The following is a 27,718-nucleotide window of genomic DNA, read 5'->3' as shown; positions in this document are numbered from 1 at the left end:
ACTCGAATCTTTGCCTGGCTTCAGTAGTGGAATCATCCTGCCCATCTTCCAGACATCGGGTATAATGAGTGATTCCAAGGACAAATTGAGGAGTTTGGTCAGGTACTCAACTCCCAGTATTCCCAGATGCTTCAGCATTAGCATTGAAATTCCGTCGGGGCCCAGCGCCTTGGATGGTTTCGCGCTGTTGATGACATAGATAACATCGGCTGTGGTAAATTGTGGTGTGTCATCAGCTCGGAGACCACGTATTCGACGAGTGGTTCTCCTTTTTGCTCTGTTACTTTCGGGATGCTCGACAAACTGTCGGTTGAAGTATTTAGCGCCTCTCTTCGGAGCAGTCACAGTCACGTCGCCAAAGGTGACTGAAGCGGGGTTCGAGAGGGCTCTCACTGTTGACCACAATTTACCTGTTCCTGTGCCTAGGTAACATTGTTTCAGGTGCTCTAATCATGTGTTCCGCTTGTGCTCGTCGACTTACTAATCTCTAGATTCAGTTCCCTGATTCTAGGATCACCAGGGTTAGCAGGACGGCGTTCATCACGCTCGTCTGCGAGTCCCGCCGCTTTGGCTGGGAAGTTGGGCCTCACTTGGGCAATTCGACCAACTGGAATGAAGCGAGCGGCTGCTACGTTGATGATGTCCCGGAACGCCCTCTGGGCAACATGAACACGAGAGGGGGACGGGAGCTTACTGAAGCGGCGATCTATGCATTCTCTGAAGCCTTCCAAGTTGACTTTCTTTTGGTTTATAAACATCCGCCTTTCAGAGGCTATGAAATCGGAGGGTCGGTTAATGGTGAGAATTATGGGGAGGTGGTCTGAACCCAATGAAATGACGGGTTGGCAGGAAACGTCATCTATCAGACCAATGTTTGTTTTGCCCTTTTTTACATCAGCTTGTATCCTATGACTAGGATGGGATGTGTCCAATTTTGATCCGATTTGTCTGTAATTGAAAATCTAGAGGTATTCCAGATTGAGCATTCATTGATAAGAGAAAAGTTCACCATTTTTGGTATCGCAATGGACTTAATAGGTGAACCTAAAATATCGAGCTGTCACAATACCTAACCTAACTATCAGCAGACCGCAGTGACATTTGATCTTTCGACCAATCGTGCTCAAGACCGATATTATTAATTGTCACGTAGTATTTGGTTTGTATTCTTAAATTGTTAATCCCCCTACAGCATTTGTGGCCGTTATTGTTAAAATTACATTCATAGGTTCCTGTTTCGCTTTCCCTAGGTTTTCAACTTTGGTCAAATTCGCCTGACTGGTACCTCCAAGCGTTTCAATTAACCCATGACCGATGATACATTGAGATGGCAATACATTTTTCTCTATCAAATTATTATCGCTGAATTTTCGTAAATTGCATCGAAGTGGTCTTTTTTACATGATTCACACTACCATCAAAATCGCTTATACTACAATACATTTTGACACCTTCACGTTCTGGAGATTCTTTAGCAATTCAGCCCAGAAATCTGCAACCGGCTTCTCCGGTCAAACGGCTTCTTCTCTGAATGCGTCTTTTTTTAAGAGTTGACACTTTTATACCACTTTCTTTTGTGCTATTAAATGCCATACGTTTTCCAACATTGTGTCATATAAGCCTGAAAATATTCAAAACAATTTCAAAACAACATAATAGGTTAACAGGCTTTTCCCCTGAATAGTTTATTTCAAGGTTTACTTCTCGATGAAATGAAGATAAAATCTTTGTTCATATTTGCACCTTTGAAATTAAATTATATTACGCCACTTTCCAAAAAATTTATCTGCCACTTTTTAAAATTAAAATCAATTTATTCACAACTTTTACAAAATATTTTAGTTATTGTTTATGTGTGTGTTTGTGTGCGCGTATAAAAATTACATGTATGTTGTAGTTTTATTCAATAAAAATTAGTATATATGTAATAACAACAACCATTAGAATAATTTACAAGTTACAAATACAATCAACGAATACATATTTACATTAATTACATACATACATACATAATACTTATGTATTACCATATAAATGGAATTGCAAAAAAACGGACATTTACAAATTTGCCCTCATAAAAGGTTTCAAATACTTATGGAATGACTGATTGACGGGTTCCTGATTCAATGGACTCTTTTTAGCCTCTTCGAATATTTTCTCATAGACATTACCGTCATAAACGCCCAGAGCTGAATCTAAAATACGATCATGAATACCAAAAGCATCGACCATAGCCACAGCATTAGGTCTTAGGCGTTTCAGACAACTTTGTAAGCGTAATTCCAATTGACTAACATCGTTATCGGTGAGGTTAATGAACTAAAAATAAAAAAAAATCATTGAAGAATTCATGGATATATCTAAGAAATATCGAGAGGCAAAACTTACTCTTAAGAAATCTCCCAGGCGATTCAAGCAAGCATCCACCAAGTACAGTTCCAACACCACCTTTAAAACATCACCCAAGGCTTTTGAAACTTGAGATGATAGATTGTTCAATTCATAGAGGGCAGAGGAGGCCAAGAAAGCACGACCATGGAGCTAAAAATAAATGACCACTATAATAAAATCTCGGATTAGAAATTAGCCATTGGACTTACATCAGCTGCTTGGGTCAATTCAATACCACACATATTAGCACAAACTTCAGGACCATGACCTTGCTTGCGGCGCTCTTCCATACGTTCATAGGCTATGCGTACTTTACTAAAAAATAATAGGGAAGTTAATTACACCAATTTGATTTCAGTTTAAGTTCAACTTACTTTGCAGCAACAAATTGGAAAGCCTTTACTATGGACTCTAAGGACCCATCAAAACTACGGAATTCCTTATTTTTGACCGCGTCATTAATATATGCAACTGTCGGTACTAATTTGGTACCTTGTAGAGCTTGTCCGTAAACCTTAACCAAATAACGAGCCGTCTGTAATAACATCACAGTATTTTCTCCCTCATAGGTACACACCGCAGTGGCCATACCATAGAGTGTGGGGAAATTGGAACAATCCATAAAACCATGACCACCACAAGACAATCGACATACTTCAATACCAGCTGCTGAATCAGAACTACATATGGCCTTCAAACAACATGATAAGGCATGCATTTCAGGTAATCGATCAAGAGCTCCCTTTTCAATTTCATCCGAAATATTATTGTACATATTCCAAATATTTTCACCATTTGCCTTAAACACGATGGCCTTGGCAATAATAGGGAATACCTTCAATTGTTGTGTGGTATGTTCCATGATTTGTGGTTCCGGCTCTTTGGGATCAATAGGACTTTGGCGACGTACAGCAGAATAACGGCAAGCGATTGTTGATGCTTTCGCAAGGGCCATGGCAGCATCGCGAATTAAGGCGACACGCACAAACATCATAGTGCCATAGGTGAGCACACTCGCTTTTGGTGGGACATAGGTTCCATCGGGCAAAACTTGTTGATTCTTCATTAACATATGATTCAAAGGTATGCGCACGTTTTTGAATCCCAAATAACCTTGATTGACAGATTTCATACTGAGTTTTGATCCAATTTCGCCGATATCAATACCGGGCATTGGCATGTGGGTTTCTTCATCACGTACTTGAACAATAAATGGAGCCAAACCGCGGAATTCTCCCTTGGTATAGAGTTGAGCAACGACGACAGCATAATTGGCAGTGTGACCCACTAAAAGAAAGTGGAAATATTTGAAAATTGGAAATAGGACTAAGGTCAAGCAATCCTATTCATAGACTATCACTTCTCATTCCCTAACTTTCCATTAATAAGACTAGCTCACTCCATCCGATACAAGCAATGAATCTTGCTGCTGTGTTTTGCACAGAAATGATAATGGCTACATGTGGATATTCCTTCATAGAAGTAGGATAAAAGTCTCCAATTTTGCACTGCCTCTGATAGACGCGGTCAGAGAGATGTAAATGGATGGCTTTACCTCGTTCAGAAAGTACCCTCCCTGCGCTGGCATTAGTTGCCAATGAGTTTTACCGGGCGCTAGTGGGAGAAAAGTTCACAGCATTTTGCAAATGCTATTTCGGTGAGTTGAGGTATAACCAGAGATAAGTAAGATAGTCGATGAGCACAAGCGGAACATATGGTTAGAAAACTGAACCTTGGGCAGGGAAATGCGATCTCAGTCACCTCCGGCGACGTGACGGTGACTGATCCGAAGAAATGTGCGAGATGTTTTAACCATCAGTTTGTCGAGCATCCCGAGAGATATAGAGCGAAAATTACTGCCAATCGTTGCATTCGGGGTCTCCGAGCCTGCGATACACCACAATTTACCACAGCCGAAGTTACCAATTCCAATACTAAAGCATGTGGGAATACTGGGATCTGAGTACTTGACTAAACTTCTCAATTTGTCCTTGGAAAATAGGTAGGACAGGGTTGAACCGTACAGAACGATTTCCCTTCTCTCGCCTGAAGCCAATAGCCTGTGAAGAATTTTCTATGCACAGGGATGATGCGATCGCAGACACCTTCGGCGACGTGATGGAGACTGATCCGAAGAGATGTGCGAAATTTTTCAACTGGCAGTTTGCCGGGCATCCCGAGAGTTATAGAGCGAAAAGTAGTCAATCGTCGCATTCGTGGTCTCCGCGCCTGCAAATGCTGAATCATCTGGGAATACTGGGAGGTGAGTACATTACCAGACTCCTCAATTTATCCTTGGAAAATAGGTAGTTGAACCGTACAGACCGATTTCCCTTCTCTGGCCAGAGTTTTCCGAGCCTAGGCACAGGGATGATGCGATCTCAGTCACATTCGGCGACGTGATGGAGACAGATCCGAAGAGATGTGCGAAATTTTTCAACTGGCAGTTTGTAGAGCATCCCGAGAGTTATAGACCGAAAGTGGTGACAAAGAAATGAAAGATTCCTGATATTGATCACCTGAAGTTCCTTGACAGTCGCCCGCATAAGTTATCATGTGATGACCAATTCCACGGCGGCGGGTTCTTTGCACCGGATTCACCCGATGGATAGAATTCACCGGCCAGCGGCTGCCACATCACTGTCCGTGTTGTTTCGTTCGTATTGTAGTGTTGGAGAAGGTGCATCCCGGGGAGCCTTCTCCTCTTGCTTTTGGTCCGATCCGGGATAGAGGAGAACCCCGGACCATGGTACTGTGCAGTTTGCCGAAACCAAATTCACCATCGGTGCTTGGAATGGGTGCACTTCCGGAACTGATCCGGCTTAACATCGCTACTGGTGTATAGTCATACTGACTACGTGGCAGGATGCTGTGCCAACGACAGCAGCAGTGGGTCATCAGTCTATGCGACCTCCCCGACATCTCCCGCACACCAATATTCTTCGCCGCAGCATCTGACACCTAATATTGTTGTACCAGTTCCGGAAAATGCATAATGTTTTCAATTTAATTGCAACGGGCTCCGTGATAAGATTAACGAGATCGTAGACTTTATTAATCGGAAAAGGATGAGGGTCGCGGCGATCCAGGAAACTAAGCCGAATACCACCTGCAGCCTACGTCATTGTGAAGGATACAATGTGCTACGCACAATAAATGGAGATGATGGGCTGGCTTTCATATTACACCGTTCCTTGCAGTACATACCAATCCCGCTTGTGCCAGACACTAGTGATCCGTATATGGAATGTATGGGGGTAGCAGTCAAGTCTGGGGCTGCCGAGATAGAGCTATGCAATGTGTATATACCGCCGGTTGCTCCAGGTTATAGCCCAAGCTTTGAGTGACTGTTGTGCGGGCATAACCGATTGGTTCTATGAGACTTTAATGACCACCATGAACTTTGGCATTCTCCCCTATGTAATGAGCAGAGAGGCATAGCTTTGGCAGAGCAGATAGATGGCTCCACATTTTGCTCGGTGAACGAAGAGGCCCCCACGAGAATTATGGGTGATTGCATCAGTTCGCCAGATATATCTTTAACGTCACCTGGCCTAACTTCCTAGCCGAAGCGGCGGGACTCGCAGACTGCTGATCCTAGGTCGACGAGCACAAGCGGAACACTTGGTTAGAGCACCTGAAGCAATGTAACCTAGATACAGGAACAGGTAAATTGTGGTCAACAGTGAGAGCCCTCTCGAATCCGGCTACTAGGGATGATGGTATCTCAGTCACCTTTGCTGACGTGACAGTGACTGATCCGAAGAGGTGCGCCTCATTAACCGACTGTTTGTCGAGAGTGATAGAGCAAAAAGGAAAGCCATTCGTCGCATCCATGGTCTCCGATGACACACCACAATTTATCATAGCCGATGTTACCGAAGTCATCAACAGCGCGAAACCATCCAAAGCGCTGGCCCCTGACGGAATCTCTATGCTAATGCTGAAGCATCTGGGAATACTGGAAGTTGAGTACTTGACCAGACTCTTCAATTTGTTCTTAGAATCGCTCATTATACCCGATGTCTGGAAAATGGGTAGGGTGATTCTACTACTGAAACCAGGCAAAGACTTGAGCAAGGGTCAATCGTACATACCGATTTCCTTTCTCTCGCCAGTAGCCAAGACAATTGAGGCACTACTCCTTCCCAGCCTTGTGGAGAATTTTCCAGCTGCCAATCATCAACATGGATTCCGCAAAGTACACAGTACGACAACGGCTTTGCAGGCCATTTCAGCATTTATATATAGGGGACTCAATCAGTCCAAGCCGTGTCACAGGACTGTCCTCGTGGCGCTTGACCTATCGAAGGCATTCGATACTGTCAACCTCGCCAGACTTTTTGAGGACATCGAGAACACGTCCCTACCGGCTGGAACCAAGCGTTGGGTTACTAATTATCTGTGTGGACGCCAGTCGTATGTGGAATTTAGGGATTGGAAATCAAGACCCCGTAGAGTGAAACAGGGAGTTCCCCAGGGTGGGGTGATATCTCCGGCACTGTTCAACCTCTACCTATCCCTCTTATTTCACACCCTGCAAACGGCGTCGAGATTGTATCATACGCAGACGATTGCACAATCTTGGCATCTGAGCCCAATCGCTAATCTTACCAGTTATTTCACTGCGAGAAACTTGAGGATATCCCCCACCAAATTCTCTGCCACACTATTCACTACATGGGCTGCAGAAGTACGCAGGCAGTTGAATATTAGTGTCGATGGCGAAATGATTCCGACCACAAATTATCCCAAGATTCTTGGGGTCGACAGCCTTTTCAGGTCGTCTGCCCATGCCACTGCAATTTGTAATAAGCTCCGTGGTAGAAACAAGGTCCTCAAGTCACTTGCTGGCAGTACTTGGGGTGCGGACAAAGAAACCGCAGACTAGTGATACGCAGTGGAATAACATACAAACCTGCCAGAACGCTGCCCTTAGAACTGCGACTGGGTGTCTCCGCAGCACACCCCTGGATCACCTTTATGTGGAGACAAAGATCACCCCTGTGCGAAGACACAACTACATGTTGTCAAAGCAGTATCTGCTGGATTGTTATCGCAGCAATCATCCAAATCACCATCTCATGGATACACAACCACCACCCAGGAACGTAAGGGTTGCTATACATCATCAACAGCGCGAGATCCAGCGTTAAAAAGAGAGCCTCTAGATGAAACAGTGTACCATGCAGGTATGAGCAGGATTCATGAGGATACTGTAGCTGAAGCGGTGAGAAGCTACAAGGTTAATCCTGTTCTCGGAGTCCGACCACCGCCCATAACATAAAAATGGATGAAATCACAATAAACTGTTACAGCAACAACAGCATCATGTGATGACAGAGAACGCTGAAAAATACCTAGGAATTCCCCTGGGTAAAAATTCCTAGGACTACGACAAAGCTGAAGTTCTCGAGGCAAATAGACTATGCTGCTAAGAAAGCAACGCAGATAACGTAAAAACTCAGCATACTGTTTTGCGGTAGCGAGATAGCACGCTGAGACACGCAAATAAGGCACAAACTCTTCGGACATATGGCCGCTCTACGAGTAACCTCCGCATATCGCATTGTATTTGCTACAGCGGTACCGATCGCAGTTAGCATTACCTCAATAGACGTTCAAGTTGAAGAAAGGACGAACATTTTTGATCCAAAGATGGATAAAAGACTTAACACAAACACGTTAGAGGAAATAAAACGTAAGACTATGCAATAGTGGCAAAATCAATGGAACTGCCATATATACGGCAGGTGGACAGCAAGGCTTATATCCGATATAGATAAGTGGACGAACGGATGTCACGAGGACATGAGCTTTTACATAACACAGATGCTATCTAGACACGGATACTTTCGAATATATTCGCATAAGATGGACAAATGTCATAGTCCATATTGCCTTTACGAAGAGGGGAATGTCATCGTTTTTACCCATCCTCTTCCCTCCCAAAGATCAAATTACTTTTATCAATACTGAATGACTAAAAATCTTGCTCACACAAGGGAAAGTAGTACCTTGTAAATTTGGTAATACTTACATCCACCAGGCCACCATTTATACGATGTGATTGTTGGAGAATTCAAAACGAACTCTTGTGTTTTAGCATCATAATCAGCTCTAGTCTCTAGGCCACGTAAAAATGTTCCATGACCCAATTCCGTTTGGGCATATGTACCAATAATCGAACAATCCCATGCTTTTGGTAACCATTCCACTTGTTGATCCACAGTACCTTAAATGAAAAAAAAAACCTACAATGAATTCACAATAATTTATATGATTTTTATAGTAAATTACCTTGACCCATAATTGTGGGAACAAACATTACAAAATGCAAAGACATGGGATTGCCTTCCTTAAGCAAGGCTGTACCCAAAGAACCACCTAAAAGAGCACTGAAATAGAGAATAAAAATATTAGTTCAAATAATTTACGAAAGGATTTGAGTCCAATGAAAAAGACGTACTTGTAAGTTTCTACATTGTCTTCACCACTATTACGAATTTCACGAATTTTTTCTGCTATCCGTACGGCCTTACGAACACTGTGCTCATAGAGCTCTTTGTGCGACATATATGAAATGGGTAAGTCATCTTTTAATTCAGGATCATTTAGAAAATTATTTTCTGAAAATAATACAAAAAATAAATTTATTCATTAAAATTAAATAACAAAGAAGACCTTAGAAAAGATTTCCATAGTCGATTATAGAGCATACTTAGGCCGACGAGGTTTCGCGAGGTTCCCGAGATAGCGAAGGTCATATATTGTACGAAATTGTGGCGCTATCTGCTTGTTGGGCACTGCGTTGAAAGTTCCAATTGGAGAAAAGACCTTCGGGCCTACAATGCCCATACTAAAACCCTTCTCTCATTGATAAAGGTCTTATAGTAAAAATGAGCCTAAAATTGCAGGCTGCCACTATTCTTAATCCTAATCTAACCGTAGTCCTTAGAACCTATAGTTCTCATACTAGGAACTTTATGGAATCTATATTCCATACCGAAACATTCGTTTGGGCCTACAGCACCCATACCAAGACCCTAAGGCCTACAGTTCCTATAGAGCCAACAGTTGCCATGCTAAGACCTTCGAGTATATACTACCCATACATAGACCTCCTTTTCATACTGAGTTTTGGGCCCACAGTACCCATACTTAGTGAGATTTACATGTCTGCAGGTCCCACTCGGAAACATTTTGTACTGTATGTACCCAAAAATAGATTTTTCCAAAATGGATCCTTTGGGCCCACAGTACACATTCTGAGACATTCATGTCTAAAGTTCAAAGACAAAGACATACAATTCCTTAGACCTACAGCTTTCAACCGTCGACCTACTGATCGACAGTTTTATTTATACAGACAATTTTCTCAAAATTTTATATCTATAGAAAATTTTCTCAATATTTTATTTTTATAGAAAATTTTCTCAAAATTTTATTTCTATAGAAGATTTTCTCAAAATTTAATTTCTATAGAAAATTTTCTCAAAATTTTATTTCTATAGAAAATTTTTTCAAATTGTTATTTCTATAGAAAATTTTCTCAAAATTTTATTTCTATAGAAAATTTTGTCAAAATTTTATTTTTATAGAAAATTTTCTCAAAATTTTATTTCTACAGAAAAATTTTCTCAAAATTTCATTTCTATAGAAAATTTTCTCAAAATTTTATTTCTGTAGAAAATCTACCTTCGTGTCTACAGTTCATGCCTACAGTAACTATATTTAGACATTCGGCTCTGCAGATCCCATAGGACCAAGGTTTCAGTTCGCATACACACAAAAAAAATTTTTTCTGATTCAATCACGAAATTAATGGATCCAATTTATTTTTTAATTGAAATGTCTTCAATCACAGAAATGATAGTATCAATTAAAAAATTAATTGACAGTCAATTAAAAAATTAATTGACCCAATTAAATATTTAATTGATACTATTAATTTGTGTGATTGATTTTTATTTCAATCCAAAAATCAATTAAATTTTTAATTGAATATTTTTTAAAACTCAATTAAGATTTTAATTGGAAAAATTTTTGTGAAATTTTTTTCTGTATACTGATATCTATAATTCTCACATCACGACTTTTGGGCTGCCACTACCAATACTGAGGTATTCGCATCTAAAGTTCAAAGTCTTAGAAATAGAATTTCCCAAACTGAGACCTTAGGCCCTACATGTTCCATATTGCGAGCTTCAGCCTATAGTTCCAATATTGAGATCTTCGGAACTACAGTTCAGACAAAGTTATATGAGTAGTAGCTCTGATACCTACCGGAAGCTATTACCAACCACCAAAGAAATCGAAGTTATTATCGAACCTGAGACTGTAATATCAACCAATTCTAGCTACACGAAGCCATTTAAAAACCAACCGACACCCGATCAACTGCCAACTGAAGAGTATATTAACTTCCGATACCCTATCTCCATCATTCACAATCCAAAGTTCTCATCAAATACCGCTCATCTGGAAACTAACCCTCACTTAATCAAAAGCGACCCTACGATTTCATCAATTCCCATTGTTTGGTCGCATCAAATGGAGTATACTCTATACCTCTAGTGGCAATTCAACATAAATGTGCCTAACATACATTATGACCACTTTAATTATAATTAGAGTACCCAAAAACATAATTAGACTCAACGTATTAACCTTGCTATTGAGAAAAATCCAGATTTTTTATTGTCCATTTTAGTTTATCTACTAAACTATTACCTAGCATGGCTAATTTAATAACGTGTAAGTGTTTACTTTAATAGGGCTAGACTTTATCTATACAAAGGGCAATATAAACATGAAAGAAAACGTTTTAGTTTTATTGTTTAAAGGCCGCTTGATTTTACTCGATGGGAATTTATGCTGACTCATGAACAACCTGAATACCTAGTTAATCAGAATGAAAATGCAATTTGAAAAAAATATATTTACATTAATATGTACTACAAGTAAATATGTATATTAATAATATTCATATATTTGCCTGTATAGAAGTTTAAACAAGTAATTGATATAAAACATATACAAGTTATAATGGAACTTAAACTTTGTCCAGGCGATTGTGGCGATTATGATTATCATACTTCAAGATTTATAAACTTATCAAATTATGGAATTTATAACTTAGAACGTCAGTATATTTAAATAAAAAAATACAAAATATGATCACAAGTTCGGCAGGGCCGAATCGTATGAACCCTACATCATAGATAGCATACAAGAAATTCTTCAAGAGGGTTGTAGATTGAAGTAATATATTTTTCAAAAAAGATAAATATTTTTCACTTTAGAAATAAAATTTTGACAAAATTTTCTATAGAAAAAATATTGACAAAATTTTCTAACGACATAAAATTTTGATAAAATTTACTATATAAATAAAAATTTAACAAAATTTTCTACAGAAATAACATTTTGACAAAATTTTCTACAGAACTAACATTTTGACAAAATTTTCTATAGAAATAAAATTTTGACAAAATTTTCTATAGAAATACAATTTTGACAAAATTTTCTATAGAAATAAAATTTTGACAAAATTTTCTATTGAAATAAAATTTTGAGAAAAAAATTTATAGAAATAAAATTTTGATAAAATATTCTATAGAAATAAAATTTTGACAAAATTTTCTATAGAAATAAAATTTTGACAACATTTTCTATAGAAATAAAATTTTGACAAAATTTTCTATAGATATAAAATTTTGACAAAATTTTCTATAGAAATAAAATTTTGACAAAATTTTCTATAGAAATAAAATTTTGACAAAAATTTTCTATAGAAATAAATTTTTGACAAAATCTTCTATAGAAATAAAATTTTGACAAAATTTTCTATTGAAATAAAATTTTGACAAAATCTTCTATAGAAATAAAATTTTGACAAAATCTTCTATAGAAATAAAATTTTGAAAAAATTTTCTATTGAAATAAAATTTTGGCAAAAGTTTTTATAGAAATAAAATTTTGACAAAATCTTCTATAGAAATAAAATTTTGACAAAATGTTCTATAGAAATAAAATTTTGACAAAATTTTCTATAGAAATAAAATTTTGCAAAATTTTCTATAGAAATAAAATTTTGACCAATTTTTTTAGAAATAAAATTTTGACAAAATCTTCTATAAAAATAAAATTTTGATGAAATTTTCTATAGAAATAAAATTTTGACAAAATTTTCTATAGAAATAAAGTTTTGACAAACTTTTCTATAGAAATAAAATTTTGACAAAATTTTCGATAGCAATAAAATTTTGACAAAATTTTCTAAAGAAATACAATTTATAATATTTTCTATAGAAATAAAATTTTTGAAAAATTTTTTTATAAAAATAAAATTTTGACAAAATTTTTTAAAGAAATAAAATTTTGACAAAGTTTTCTATAGAATAAAATTTTGACAAAATTTTCTATAGAAATAAAATTTTGACAAAATTTTCTATAGAAATAAAATTTTGACAAAATTTTCTATAGAAATAAAATTTTGACAAAATGTTCTATAGAAATAAAATTTTGACAAAATTTTCTATTGAAATAAAATTTTGACAAAATTTTCTATACAAATAAAATTTTGACAAAATTTTCTATAAAAAAAATTTTGATGAAATTTTCTATAGATAAATCGTAAAAAGAGAATGAAATTTTTATAAATTATATTTGTGTACTAATTTTAATTTTAGCGAGTCTAGATTTAATGTTAGTAACCTCCCTAAAAATGTCTTTATTTTAAATTTTCTATAGAAATAAAATTTTGACAAAATATTCTATAGAAATAAAATTTTGACAAAATTTTCTATAGAAATAAAATTTTGACAAAATTTTCTATAGAAATAAAATTGTGACAAAAATTTTCTATAGAAATAAAATTTTGACAGTCTTTAATAGAACATTGTACACAATCTATGATATAGGATACATAAGATTCACCCTGGCCCAACTTTCGGCCGTGTATACTTGTTGAGTTTAAACATTAACCAATTTAATCGCTTTAACAGTGGCAAATTGGTGGCACATTATGTTTCTTAACATATTCGCTTCCATTACCTACCAAGAAAATTTTAAGATAAGATTGCTACATTTAAGTACTTTATTTAGATGGTTTTTAGCTGTTTAAACAAATCTATAACAAGAGCTAAAGTTATCAATGAAACTAACGTGTGATCAATGATTTAATGTGTTTTTCTGCACGTATACGAAAAATTTTGCAATTTTTTTTAAAGCATAAAAAATTTAGGTAAAGGATTTTAACTATGACCTCACCGAGGAGCCCACTAATTATTTATTCTTTTTAATCATTGTTGTTGTTTTTTCGATTTCAGTTTAAAACCATGCATTGACTAAACTACAAATGTAGCTTAACCAACAAACAAAATGTTGACAAAATTTTCTATGACAAAATTTTCGAAATATTGGAAAAAATTTAAAATAAAACACTATAAAAAACTAAGATTTTATTTTGTTTTATTACAACATGACCTCATGCCTTACAAACTCTACAAATACTAAAAGGTCAACCATACAACAACTACAAGAAATAAAACAACATTTTCTATAAAAATAAAATTTTGACATCATTTTCTATAGAAATAAAATGTTGACAAAATTTTCTAAAGAAATAAAATTTTGACAAAATTTTCTATAGAAATAAAATTTTGACAAAATTTTCTATAGAAAAAAAATTTACATTTTCCACAGAAATAAAATGTTGACCAACTTTTCTATAGAAATAAAACTATCGATATATATTTTTTTTGTTTGGTAGGTTTTTTGGTAAAATTTTCTCCAAATTTGGTAGGTTAATTTTGGCTCCAGTAGCAACCGTAGTCTGGACCCGGAAGTTACGGAAGACTCGTACTACTTCCTTTGGTATCCTTTAGAAGAAACAAGATACTAGGCGTAGCTTAAGGAGCATACTAGCCTTAATCAAGTACTCTGGCTGGATGTTCTATGCTTTTTAAAGGAAGACGGGCAGATGGAAGTTCTCGAGCGACTTTAAAGTTGACCATTACAAGAGAAAGAAGTTGAGAAAATTACATCGAAACAATAGTAGTTATGTGGACTTCAATTCAATTCAAGAATTGATGCCATCCTCTACAACCTAATAAAATCTTCTGGAGCATGATGTTAATTTTTTTCGAGACAAAAATGTTCCATATACCCGTAAAAAGTAACATTAACATTCTCTGCTTGTCCATGTGTGTAAAAATCTAGATTTTAAAATCATATCAGAGGCTTAGTTTCATTGGATTTTCTTGCATTCTTAGATGATTCCTCTAGAACTCAAACAAAAATGGTTCTTATAAATCCCAAATGTGGTTTATTCCCCATACGTAAGGGTAGGGAATCCCTACCATTCGAATGTTTTACCAAATCCACTAGAAATTTTATATATCAAGTTACCTGCTACACGGACGAAAAATACTGTTTTTTATATGTTTGGGTGTAAAAATTCTCAAAAACTCAAATGTCTTAACACAATATTTTCAAGTGCAAGCATATAATGTTCATAAACTAGTATAACATGTTTGGGACATATATGTTAATATGTTAGGTTAGGTTAGGAACCCTGAACATATAGAAATAGCCAATAAACATATATGTGTTTAGAAAGAGAGACCTACAGAGTATGCTGCAAGTAAAAGAATGGAAGTAATCAATTGGCGCCTTAAAAGTATATATACACAAAGAAAATTTCATTAACATTTTTTACCCAATGTATGCCTAAGTTGAAACATAGTATGTTTGAACAATACTAACAATATTTTGTTTGGACCAATCCTGAAAATATATATGCTTGAAGCAAAATGTGTTTGGGGCATACTTTTTTTTTATTCAAAATATTATTGCATTACATGTTACAGAAGCGATTTTTTTTGAGGTTACGGCGTGGGATTTTTCAAGAAAACTATTATACTCGATTCACAGTGGGAACTATTTAAGATTCAGTCTGGTCGAACTTACGACCTTATACATGTGTTTCTATTAGTGTAATTAAAATATGGAAACCAATGGTTTCCTGCTTTACCCCGTGTGCTTTGTCGTGAAAAACCACAACAAACAAGCATTGCTTATTCATATAAGGTCTGGTAATAATTTTGGATGCTTTTTGTTGTGAATGTGCAATTTAATGCATAAATTACCATGTCCATAAAGTTCAATGATCTTTTTGTTTATTTCTGTTATATGCATCTGGACTATACAGTTAATTATGCAGTATTGTGTATACAAAATAATTTATTTGAATAGTTTTGGTTTTCTTCACATTGCTTTTGTGGTCAACATGCACGAATAAAAATAAATCACTTCATTTCATTTTCAATAATTTAAAAACATAGCTACATTAATAACAACAGCAAATATGCTGATCGATGCATTTAATGATATCAGCATAAAACAATAGATACATTCTATTGATATATCTTTATAATTAAAATTCTTATTTATGTACAATTTTAAAAGAAAGCAAGAAGAATTTTAAACTGGTTTGTGATTTGTGATCTAGCAATTTTCAGAAAATAGTGTGTAGTTACCCTGAGTGCGCGTAAAACGAGTTTTGCACTTCATAGACGAATACTGGGATTCTACGTCGTCGAAAATACTACCAAAAAACTACAAAATAAAAAACAATCTTCTTTAGAAATTTTATTTTTATAGAACATTTGGTCAAAATTTTATTTCTATAGAAAATTTTGTCAACATTTTATTTCTATAGAAAATTTTGCCAACATTTTATTTCTATAGAAAATTTTTCCAAAATTTTATTTCTATAGAAAATTTTGTCAACATTTTATTTCTATAGAAAATTTTGCCAAAATTTTATTTCTATAGAAAATTTGGTCCAAATTTTATTTCTATAGAAAATTTTGCCAAAATTTTATTTCTATAGAAAATTTTGTCAACATTTTATTTCTATAAAAAATTTTGCCAACATTTTATTTCTATAGAAAATTTGGCAAAATTGTATTTCTATAGAAAATTTTGCTAATATTTTATTTCTATAGAAAATGTTATTTCTATAGAAAATTTTGTCAACATTTTATTTCTGTAGAAAATGTTGCCAAACTTTATTTCTATAGAAAATGTTGCCAACATTTTATTTCTATAGAAAATTTGGCACAATTGTATTTCTATAGAAAATTTTGTCAACATTTTATTTCTATAGAAAATTTTGCCAACATTTTATTTCTATAGAAAATGTTGTCAACATTTTATTTCTATAGAAAATTTTGCAAACATTTTATTTCTATAGAAAATTTTGTCAACATTTTATTTCTATAGAAAATTTTGTCAACATTTTATTTCTATAGAAAATTTTCCCAAAAGTTTATTTCTATAGAAAATTTGGTCAAAATTTTATTTCTATAGAACTTTTGTCAACATTTTATTTCCATAGAAAATTTTGGCAAAAGTTTATTTCTATAGAAAATTTGGTCAAAATTTTATTTCTATAGAAAATTTTGCCAAAATTTTATTTCTATAGAAAATTTTATCAACATTTTATTTCTATAGAAAATTTTGCCACCATTTTATTTCTATAGAAAATTTTGCCAAAATTTTATTTTTATAGAAAATTTTATTTCTATAGCAAATTTTGCCAAAATGTTATTTCTATAGAAAATTTTGCCAACATTTTATTTCTATAGAAAATTTTGCAAATATTTTATTTCTATAGAAAATTTTGCCAAAATTGTATTTCTATCGAAAATTTTCCCAACATTTTAGTTCTATAGAAAATTTTGTCAAAATTTTAATTCTATAGAAAATTTTTCCAAAATTTTATTTCTATAGAAAATTTTGACAAAATTTTATTTCTATAGAAAATTTTGACAAAATTTTATTTCTGTAGAAAATGTTGCCAATTCCTTTTTCTATAGAAAATGTTACCAATTTTTTTTCTATAGAAAGTTTTGTCAAAATTTTATTTCTTTAGAAAATTTTGCCAAAATTGTAGTACTTTCGAAAGTGTTGTCAACATTTTATTTCTATAGAAAATTTTGCCAACATTTTATTTCTATAGAAAATTTGTCAAAATTGTATTTCTATAGAAAATTTTGCCAAAATTATGTTTCTATAGAAAATTTTCTCAACATTTTATTTCTATAGAAAATTTTGACAAAATTTTTTTTATAGAAAATTTTGCCAAAATTTTATTTCTGCAGAAAATTTTACAAAATTTTATTTCTATAAAAAATTTTGTCAAAATTTTATTTCTATAGAAAATTTTGCCAAAATTATGTTTCTATAGAAAATCTTGTCAATATTTTATTTCTATAGAAAATTTTGTCAACATTTTATATCTATAGAAAATTTTACTTCTGTAGAAAATTTTGCCAAAACTTTTATTTCTATAGACAATTTTGCCAAAATGTTATTTCTGTAGAAAATTTTGCCAAAACTTTTATTTCTATAGAAAATTTTGTCAAAATTTTATTTCTATAGAAAATTTTGTCAAAATTTTATTTCTATAGATAATTTTGTCAAAATTTTATTTTTATAGAAAATTGTGTCAAAATTTTATTTCTATAGAAAATTTTGTCAAAATTTTATTTCTATAGAAAATTTGGCAAAATTTTATTTTTATAAAAAATGTTGGCAAAAAATTTTATTTCTATAGCAAATTTTGCCAAAATGTTATTTCTATAGAAAATTTTGCCAACATTTTATTTCTATAGAAAATTTGGCAAAATTTTATTTCTGTAGAAAATGTTGCCAATTTTTTTTATAGAAAATGTTGCCAATTTTTTTCCTATAGAAAGTTTTGTCAAAATTTTATTTCTATAGAACATTTTGCCAAAATTTTGTTTCTGTAGAAAACTTTATCAACATTTTATTTCTAGAGAAAATTTTGCCAAAATTTTATTTCTATAGAAAATTTTGCCAAAATTTTATTTCTGTAGAAAATTTTATCAAAATTTTATTTCTATAGAAAATTTTGCAAATATTTTATTTCTATAGAAAATTTTGCAAATATTTTATTTCTATAGAAAATTTTGCCAAAATTGTATTTCTATCGAAAATTTTCCCAACATTTTAGTTCTACTTTTATTTCTATAGACAATTTTGCCAAAATGTTATTTCTGTAGAAAATTTTGCCAACATTTTATTTCTATAGAAAATTTGTCAAAATTGTATTTCTATAGAAAATTTTGCCAAAATTATGTTTCTATAGAAAATTTTCTCAACATTTTATTTCTATAGAAAATTTTGACAAAATTTTATTTTTATAGAAAATTTTGCCAAAATTTTATTTCTGCAGAAAATTTTACCAAAATTTTATTTCTATAAAAAATTTTGTCAAAATTTTATTTCTATAGAAAATTTTGCCAAAATTATGTTTCTATAGAAAATCTTGTCAATATTTTATTTCAATAGAAAATTTTGTCAACATTTTATATCTATAGAAAATTTTATTTCTGTAGAAAATTTTGCCAAAACTTTTATTTCTATAGACAATTTTGCCAAAATGTTATTTCTGTAGAAAATTTTGCCAAAACTTTTATTTCTATAGAAAATGTTGTCAAAATTTTATTTCTATAGAAAATTTTGTCAAAATTTTATTTCTATAGATAATTTTGTCAAAATTTTATTTCTATAGAAAATTGTGTCAAAATTTTATTTCTATAGAAAATTTTGTCAAAATTTTATTTCTATAGAAAATTTGGCAAAATTTTATTTTTATAAAAAATGTTGGCAAAATTTTATTTCTATAGAAAATTTTGTCAAAATTGTATTTCTATAGAAAATTTTGCCAAAATTATGTTTCTACAGAAAATTTTGCCAAACATTTTATTTTTATAGAAAATTTTGCCAACATTTTATTTCTATAGAAAATTTTGCCAAAATTTTATTTCTATAGAAAATTTTGTCAAAATTTTACTTCTTTAGAAACGTTTGTCGAAATTGTATTTCTATAGAAAATTTTGTCATAATTTTATTTCTATAACAAATTTTTAGAGAGGAATATTTTGCAAAATCTACCAAAACATCAAGAGTTCTACGAAACAGTAAAAAATCTACCATTTTTGGTAGAATTCTACAAACCGTGTATGTAAGTCGAGTCAATTGAAGATTACAAAGGTCGAACATACCATGGAACTGCGAAGCGGATGAGTTAGCAAGGCCATGAACTACCTTACATATTCTAGCGGAACTATAATATGCCACTGGCTACCTATAACAGCGTTAACAGAATTGTTTCATCAAAATCCGCTAGATTTACCCTTCTAAAAAAACGGAAAACACTAAATATTGTCTGTGTCAAAAACCAAGACAGGAATGTTGTTAATGTTTGGATTGAGCTTTGAAATACGCAAAAACCTTATTTGTAATAGGTTTTTATTTAATGTGGAATCATAACGGACTGAATAATCAAAGAAAATAAAGAGTAGTTATCTTTAGCGAACGTAGGTAGATTCATTAACCATTGCCCAGTATTTGTTTATATTCAAATTAATTTTATTAATGACATAGGCGTAGCTAAAAGGGCTTTATGGGCATGCCATTTCCTCCTACCAAATATCAAAATGCGATGATATATCCTTGAAGTACATATTCTATGTTCTTCCTATTTATACGAATTTTACTTTTTCTCTTTTTTAAGCTGTCTTAAAAATGAGCACACATTGTAGCTTTTACCCCTTAGGAGAACATTGTTAGCAATGCCAATGTTTAACTGACAATAAAAATAAAAATTCAAAATAAAATTATTTTATACAAAAAAAATTTAGGAAAATTTTGCTTAGTCATATTCAGCGAGTGTAATTTTTTTATTCATTTTCATCGTTTATTATTATTGAAAATAGAATTAAAAATTAATAAATCATCCATGTAAAAAGTTTTTTTCCCAAATTTTGAAAAGTTTGCATTGTACTTTCATTATGAAAGGAAGTCATTTGCTTTAAATTGTTCCGATTTTGAAAAAGTCAAAAAGTTTATAATCTGATGACTAAATAATTTAATAAAATTCATAAAAAACAAGTTTTTGAATTTCGAACTAATCATAATTATAAAACTATTTTTATTAATCTATCATTTGCACTGTTTGAAATTAATTTCACTTGGCTTTCTACTGGTTTAAAAATATAAAAACAAAACGCCATATTTCCGGACCAATTAAAATATCAAAGTTCAACTTTTATTCAGGAGTCGATAATCATTACGAAGCTTATTTAGTCACAAGTATTCAATAGAATTTGTATGGGTGTTGTTTTCATAAATCGCAATAATTTCTACATAGATTCTTAAGGCAAATGGCAATAAAATAGGCGATTATACAATGAAGAAATTCCGGTCAAGTACAAATGGACAACAACAAATTCAATTTGAAAAATTAGAAGCGTCAATGACATTACATTTATATTAAAAAATATATATAATTGAATATTTATTTAATTATTTTTTTATTTTATTTCCCCCATTTAAACAATACATAGCCTTTAAATGGCCGAATTGGCGAATTGGTTTAATTTTGTTATGAAAATATAATTGTTTTGTTCATTTCATTTCCAGTTTACAAAAGAAGTCCCCAAGCCATAAAGGAATTTTACACAATGAACCATTACAGCATTATTACTCACCCAAATCTTTGATTTGTTCATATTTTTTGGGACCACCTTTCCACCATACTGTAAACTCTTCAGGATTAAATGTGGCAGTGTTCCTTTCTTTCTGCAAATCTGGATTTATTTTAGAACCACTCATGGCGACTGTTTATTTTATACTTTTTCTTATATCAATGTCCAGTTTTTGATTGCAGTTTCACAACTTTTTTCGAATTTGCACACGATGGCTAGAATTGGCTTCACTAAGCGTTGATGCAATGCAATTATTGACTCGCACCGTTTAATGTATTGAAATGGTTAGGGGGGGACGGATATAAATATCACGAAAGCCGTCTAACTAGTACTGTGGCTAAATACAATCTAAACGCTTTAGCAGCAATGAGGTTCGATGTTAATACAAAAAATGATTTCAGATTATCTGGCAGTTGTGAACAATTACACCAGACCTTTGACTGGAGCACATATACACCACCAATCCATGTCTATTATCAATATCATTGACGAGAGGGAACACTTCAAAATTTGGTCTTATCAGTGTTTAGTGTTCTATTTTCTTTTATTCTTTTTTATTATCACTCGTTCACTCCAATTCCTTTTTTATGATCATAACTAAATAACATATCATTCGTCAAAGCCAAATGGAGTTTTATAATGAAATAGATGGAGCAAACTGTTTAATAGTTGTCGTTGTAGTGCAGTACAAACTGGAATTAAATGCGAAAGTAATGGATTCAATAGAACAATGTCGAAACAGCTGCTAAATGAATAATCAAAACAAAATTATAAAAACAGTTCAAAGTATTTTCAGAGCCGCACAGTGAACATTGACGGCGTTGATACTTCATTTTTTTTTCAAGAAAACACCATAAGTTGCAATTGTTCTTATATGGCATTCTCAACTCATGTTTTGGGGTTTGAATTGTTTTCCCTTTATAAACATTTCAAAACGAGTCGTTATCCCCATACAAATATCAAGTTGAAAACACAAGTTTTCATCCAAAACTCGTAAATTTTATAATGTAAACGCCCCTAATTTGGAATATGATGTGACTAGACATTCTCTTTTCAAAATATATGTCAAATTATTAAAATAAATAAATAAAATAAACATAGAAGACACGACTAAACAAAAGCTTTGAAGAACAAAGGGATGTGAAAATAACTTAAAAAATTTTTTTGCCTTTCCGATCGCGGTATTTCTTTAACAAACGGTGCGTATATTTGAATTTAGAATAAACGGGAATTTAGAGATTCCTAGGCAACCGTCAAGCTAAAACATCTCAACTCGAAGTGAAATGTTTTAGGAAAACGAGTCAGTGGGGACATAGCATTACCCAACATAGGTTATGCGCTTTACAGACTATCAGTTATTCCGGACGGAATGTCGATGTTTGTAAAAAATCTTACAGTGTGTCGGATCGATACGACTTGTCGGCGATGACTAAATAATCGGTAAATGTATTATCGATCCCATAAACATGCAGCAGTATCGATTATGCCTTCGGACTTAACTTATAATTTGCACAATATATGGGATATGTTCGACACGAGAACTGTCGTCCGGAATAACTGATATTCTGTAATGCGCTTTACAGACTATAAGTTTACCGATTATTTAGTCATCGGCGACAAGTCGTATCGATCCGACAAATTGTAAGATTCTTTACAAACACCTACATTCCGTCCGGAATAACTGGAAATATCAGGCTCATTTGGACTATTCTGCCCATTGTGTTACCGCAGTGTTGAAATTATCTCTTATCATTGAGTGCTTTACTGCTTTTTACAGCCGAATCCGAACGTCTTTTCACATTGCGGTGAAACCACTTAGGGAAGCTTTGGAAGCATTACTGAGAGGGGATAACCCACCGCTGAAAACTTGTTGGTGTTAGGTCGAAACATGTCCGCTTTGCATACATTCGACCCTATATATGCAAGGCGGGCATGCTAACCATGGCGCCACGATGGCCAACATAAATACTTCTCCAATTTGTGGAAACTCAAACTGATATGGAATGCAACAAAGTAAAGGGATATATTTGTAATTATTTTTTAAATGTAATTTTTATAAGCAAACATGTTGGAGATAGCATTAAATTTTAGAATCAGTTTAGAATTGTTCAAATTGGCTACCTTCAAATCGAACTATTTCCTTCAAAAGTACAACAAAGCCATCACACGATGCACGAAATCGGATCTGTGGTCTTCCGTCTAATTCGTCTTGGTATTCTATAGTGTCAAACTTGCTCTCCATAATGCGTGAGGCGCAATAGCCCACCGGATTGGGATCCAGAGATTCTGGTAGCCTAGAACTTCAATACTGTATTAATAACCCTGCCAGCATTTCAAAGTTCCATTTCAACCTCATCGTTACCACAGACTCGTAAATGTCACTTCAACCATCATGAAAAGGTACATCAAAAAGTACATGCAAGTAATTTGCCATCCCTACTGTTAAAAAAGCCATTTTTTTGTGAAACGCCAAGCGCAACCAGCTTGTTATATTTTAATTAAATAAAAACGAAAATAAAGTTCTGAAAACATAGATTATACGCTTAAAATTGTGAAAGGTATATTGGTGAACAATTTGGTGATTTTCCAAATGGAATAAAGTGATTGTTTTTCAGATATTTTACAGACACGCTGCCTCCATGGAATAAAAACACTGGTTGATAGACGCAGCAACATGTAACTCGCTACTTGTAACTCAACATCATCATTAATGCCAAAAATTATGTTAAATGTAATGTGATAGTGGTATAAATGTTATATTTTTAAGAATTTGTAAATCTTTAATCAAATTAATAAATATCTAAACAAACGTGTTTTACTCGACCACAATGATACTTTTACAACTATCTTAAAATGCACTTTTTCTGATTGTTTGGAGGGTCCCTTATTGGCGTCGTTCTAAATTGATCTATAAAGGCACCTAATAATTGCACTCATGCGAAACATTTTTGTAGTAACTTGGCGTGGTACAACTTCTCAATAGTGACGGCGCTTTCCCGACGAGTTTTTGATGTCGTATATGATTGTTATCGACGTAGTGGGGATTCTCAAAAGAGTCCCCAAATTCAAAAAATGTTGGCAGGGAAGTGGCATTTATTTTGATCCCCGATCGATGAATATGAGCTAGGAGCGACCCTCGATCGTTAAAGCGGCCCTCACCATTACTATCGTTGGCTATTGAGATTCTGGCGGCCAATAAAATGTGTACAATTTCAATTTGTTCACTACTCAATTTAGAATTGTTTCTAATAGGAGAGAACCAAGATGGTTGCAATACGTATCAGCCACCTTGCACATATTCAATGAAAATAATTACATGATTCCAAAAAGAGATATTGGTACTGAAGCCACATTTGCGCAAGGCAGTATAGTTGATTTTGAAAGAGATTTTGTTGTCAACTGATACCAGCCCATTCCAAATCTATTGAATTCAGTCGAGAACAGTGTGAACGCATGTCCGAAGTCGCTAATTTTTTGTCCTACCTGCAATCCCTACAAGAAAACCTGTTAGCGCCCCATTATATGTGTGACATGTACGAAGGGAGATTCAAAACAAAACAACAAAAATATGGAAAAACTGGTGCAATTCAAGAGGAACAAAGCAGGTTTATGGAAGCTTTAAAAATATATTTCTGAGCAAATATGGAAATAAAAACTACACTCCAAGTTAATTTGGACAGTAGTCTTCAAATTATTAGAGAATATGATTGGTTAATCAATGCTTATGTTTTGGTAAATTACACACACTATTTGTTTATTACGATTAACTATTAATATTTGATTATAGGATTTCTATGTAGACAATCATTGGGAGAAATTACCTAAGGCGTGGACATTGCATTTCGAAAATTTGCCACCAGAACAACTGTGTTATCTATTGGACGATGGTAGTTCTTCGTCGAAATGTACTTGGCCTTTGAGCATCTTGGCTTTGAAAGCAGCCATGCAGAAGCTTTGCATAGAACGACGAAGATCTAATTCAGTAAGTTGGCCGAATATCGATTAGTTTATGTACTTAGTTTATGTACAATTGCCTTCGCAGGTTCCTCTTCCTAGTAGTTCAATTTTAAATCATCCTAAGTTGAAGCATATCTTTAATAAAGGTGTCAAACCCAAGAAACGCCACGAAATAGAAACAATGGCATCGTTATGCCAAAACATAAGTGAAGATATACCAGTGGATTTTATTGTAGATTTCGGGGCTGGCTTGGGTCACCTAGCTAGAACTTTAGCCTATGGTTATAATATTAAAATGTGCTGCCTAGAAATGCAAACAAAATTGAATCAACAAGCTTGTGAAATGGATAACCATATGGATAAATTGAAAAGCAAATATGCTAATGACATTTTGAGCCAGAAACCCGAACATGTGGATCTTTGTTTAACGGCCGATATGAGTCCGGAAGATTTTCTTAATACCATCGAAACTGCCTTGAGAATTAGCAGTAAGCAATATCGGTTCGGTATTATAGGTCTACATCCATGTGGAGATTTAGGACCTATTCTGATGCGAATGTTTCTGAAATGTGATCAAGCGAAATTTCTCAATTTTGTTGGATGCTGTTATATGAAAATGACAACACAAGATGCGCCATCACCGTCCAATGTTTATGGATATCCCATGAGTGAATATCTGAGGGAAAAGCCTACACTCTCAAAACTATCATACGAAGCCCGAGAAATATCTTGTCATGCTATTGAGTTATATAACGAAAGACTATCACTAAAGGATTATGAATATCTAAAGGTCCACTCATTCAGAGCAGCTACAGAAAGAATGATTCGTAAATATTATCCAAAATATAGCCGCACAAGAATGAACAATGTTAAATATGTGCCGGGAATGAATTTTGCTGAGTAGGTATTTTTAAATGGTTCTATAAAATTTATGATAGTTGTAAGAATTTGGAAATTAATTTGGATATCTTATTAGATTTTTTATCGCTATGGGAATTATCTAGCCATACATTTGAAGTTTAATGACCCAAGTCTGGAAATATGAGATTCTTGTCCTTCTGCAAAAGCCGACTTTTGGGCTTTGGTCATCATTGAAAAGGCAATTTTTGATGTTAGGACATATTAATAATGAATTTTCTATATTACAAAAATAGTTTATACAATTTAGACCAACATACTTGATTAATTTTAGCCCATTTGGCATTTCCAAATCCTACATGAAAACGAGCCAGAATATTTATGTAATATGCGTTTACTAATCAAGCCAATCTATTTTGTTCCAGGTATTTCTATAAAGCTGTCAAAGGTTTGCCGTGTGAAAAACTTCCTTCCCAAAACTTGGAAACATCCAGCACCGAGAATGATTTACGTAATTGGAAAAATATTGTAATATTTTATACATTGCGATTATTTTTTGCTCCGCTCATAGAGAGTGTTATACTCTATGATCGTATGTTGTACCTGATGGAAAACGGTATGATAAAGCTTTGATAAGCATGATACTGAGATTAACATACATATAATTAATTTACAGATTGCCAGGTCCAGATAAATGCCATATTTGATCCACGTTTATCACCAAGAAATCATATAACCACTGCCATGAAATTAAGATGACAACAATGGATGTTTATTAGCATGACTGTGTGTATTGTTTGAAAAGAGTCTTCGAATACAAAAGCCAAGAGCAGAGACGTGGTAGATAGCGTAGGAGTCCCAACTATATTCTCCAAATTTTTATATCGAGATTGTTATGTATAATAATTCATTAAAATGTGTGCGTACATTTTGTTTAAAATGCCTTTTATCGCGAACTAAAATCCGGCCTACGAGCCCAAAATAATCGATTAAAATTTGGAGAAAATTTTACCAAAAAGCTACCAAACAAAAATATCTTTTATTTCTATCGAAAATTTTGTCAAAATTTTTATTTCTATAGAAAATGTTATTTCTATGAAAAATTTTGTCAATTTTTTGACAAAATTTTATTTCTAAAGAAAATTTATTCAAAATTGTATTTCTTAGAAAATTTCGTCAAAATTTTCTTTCTAAGCAAATGTTGTCCAAATTTTATTTCTATAAAAAATTTTATCAAAATTTTATTTCTATAGAAAAATTTGTCAACATTTTTATTTCTATAAAAATTTTGTCAAAATTTTATTCCTATAGAAAATTTTGTCAACATTTTTATTTCTTTAGGAAAATTTGTCAAAATTTTATTTTTATAGAAAATTTTGTCAAAAGTTTCATTTCTATAGAACATTTTGTCAAAATTTTATTTTTAAAGAAAATTTTGTCAAAATCTTTATTTCTATAGAAAGTTTTGTCAAAATTTTATTTCTATAGAAAATTTTGTCAAAATTTTATTTCTATAGAAAATTTTGTCAAAATTTTATTTCTATAGAAAATTTTGTCAAAATTTTTATTTCTATAGAACATTTTCTCAAAATGTTATTCCTATAGAAAATTTTGTCAACATTTTTATTTCTATAGAACATTTTCTCAAAACTTTATTCCTATAGAAAATTTTGTCAAAATGTTTATTTCTATATGACATTTTGTCAACATTTTTATTTCTTTAGGAAAATTTGTCAAAATTTTATTTCTATAGAACATTTTGTCAAAATTTTATTTCTATAGAAATTTTTGTTAAAATTTTATAGCTATAAAAAATTTTGTCAAAATTTTATTTCTATAGAACATTTTGTCAAAATTGTATTTCTATCGAAAATTTTGTCAAAATTGTATTTCTATCGAAAATTTTGTCAAAATTGTATTTCTAT

General features: G+C 32.7%; 2 protein-coding genes and 1 long non-coding RNA gene across 3 annotated transcripts; 2 read left to right on the top strand and 1 right to left on the bottom strand.

Moving 5' to 3' along the window:
• Positions 1-1,793: 1,793 nt before the first annotated feature.
• On the bottom strand, positions 1,794-21,682 carry ACOX1 (acyl-CoA oxidase 1). Its single transcript, XM_075309054.1, has 8 exons — positions 20,982-21,682; positions 8,861-9,020; positions 8,692-8,789; positions 8,432-8,626; positions 2,766-3,678; positions 2,601-2,706; positions 2,389-2,541; positions 1,794-2,319 (listed from the first exon to the last, which is right to left on the bottom strand). The coding sequence occupies exons 1-8, from the start codon at positions 21,103-21,105 to the stop codon at positions 2,059-2,061; spliced, it is 2,010 nt and encodes a 669-aa protein (XP_075165169.1). The 5' UTR covers positions 21,106-21,682; the 3' UTR covers positions 1,794-2,058.
• Positions 21,683-23,295: 1,613 nt separating this feature from the next.
• LOC142241563 (uncharacterized) lies at positions 23,296-23,807 on the top strand. The gene is made up of 2 exons (XR_012723694.1): positions 23,296-23,536; positions 23,594-23,807. It is a non-coding gene; the product is annotated as an uncharacterized LOC142241563 (long non-coding RNA).
• Positions 23,808-24,534: 727 nt separating this feature from the next.
• LOC142240562 (methyltransferase-like protein 25B) lies at positions 24,535-26,826 on the top strand. The gene is made up of 5 exons (XM_075312259.1): positions 24,535-24,710; positions 24,766-24,960; positions 25,021-25,835; positions 26,219-26,409; positions 26,470-26,826. The coding sequence occupies exons 1-5, from the start codon at positions 24,621-24,623 to the stop codon at positions 26,550-26,552; spliced, it is 1,374 nt and encodes a 457-aa protein (XP_075168374.1). The 5' UTR covers positions 24,535-24,620; the 3' UTR covers positions 26,553-26,826.
• The last annotated feature ends 892 nt before the right edge of the window (positions 26,827-27,718 follow it).

The sequence above is a fragment of the Haematobia irritans genome, chromosome 5, assembly GCF_050003625.1.
Source record: "Haematobia irritans isolate KBUSLIRL chromosome 5, ASM5000362v1, whole genome shotgun sequence".
Classification (NCBI taxonomy): Eukaryota; Metazoa; Arthropoda; class Insecta; order Diptera; family Muscidae; genus Haematobia; species Haematobia irritans.
Note: the sequence above shows the minus strand (reverse complement) of the source record. Positions and strands in the feature narration are given on the sequence as shown.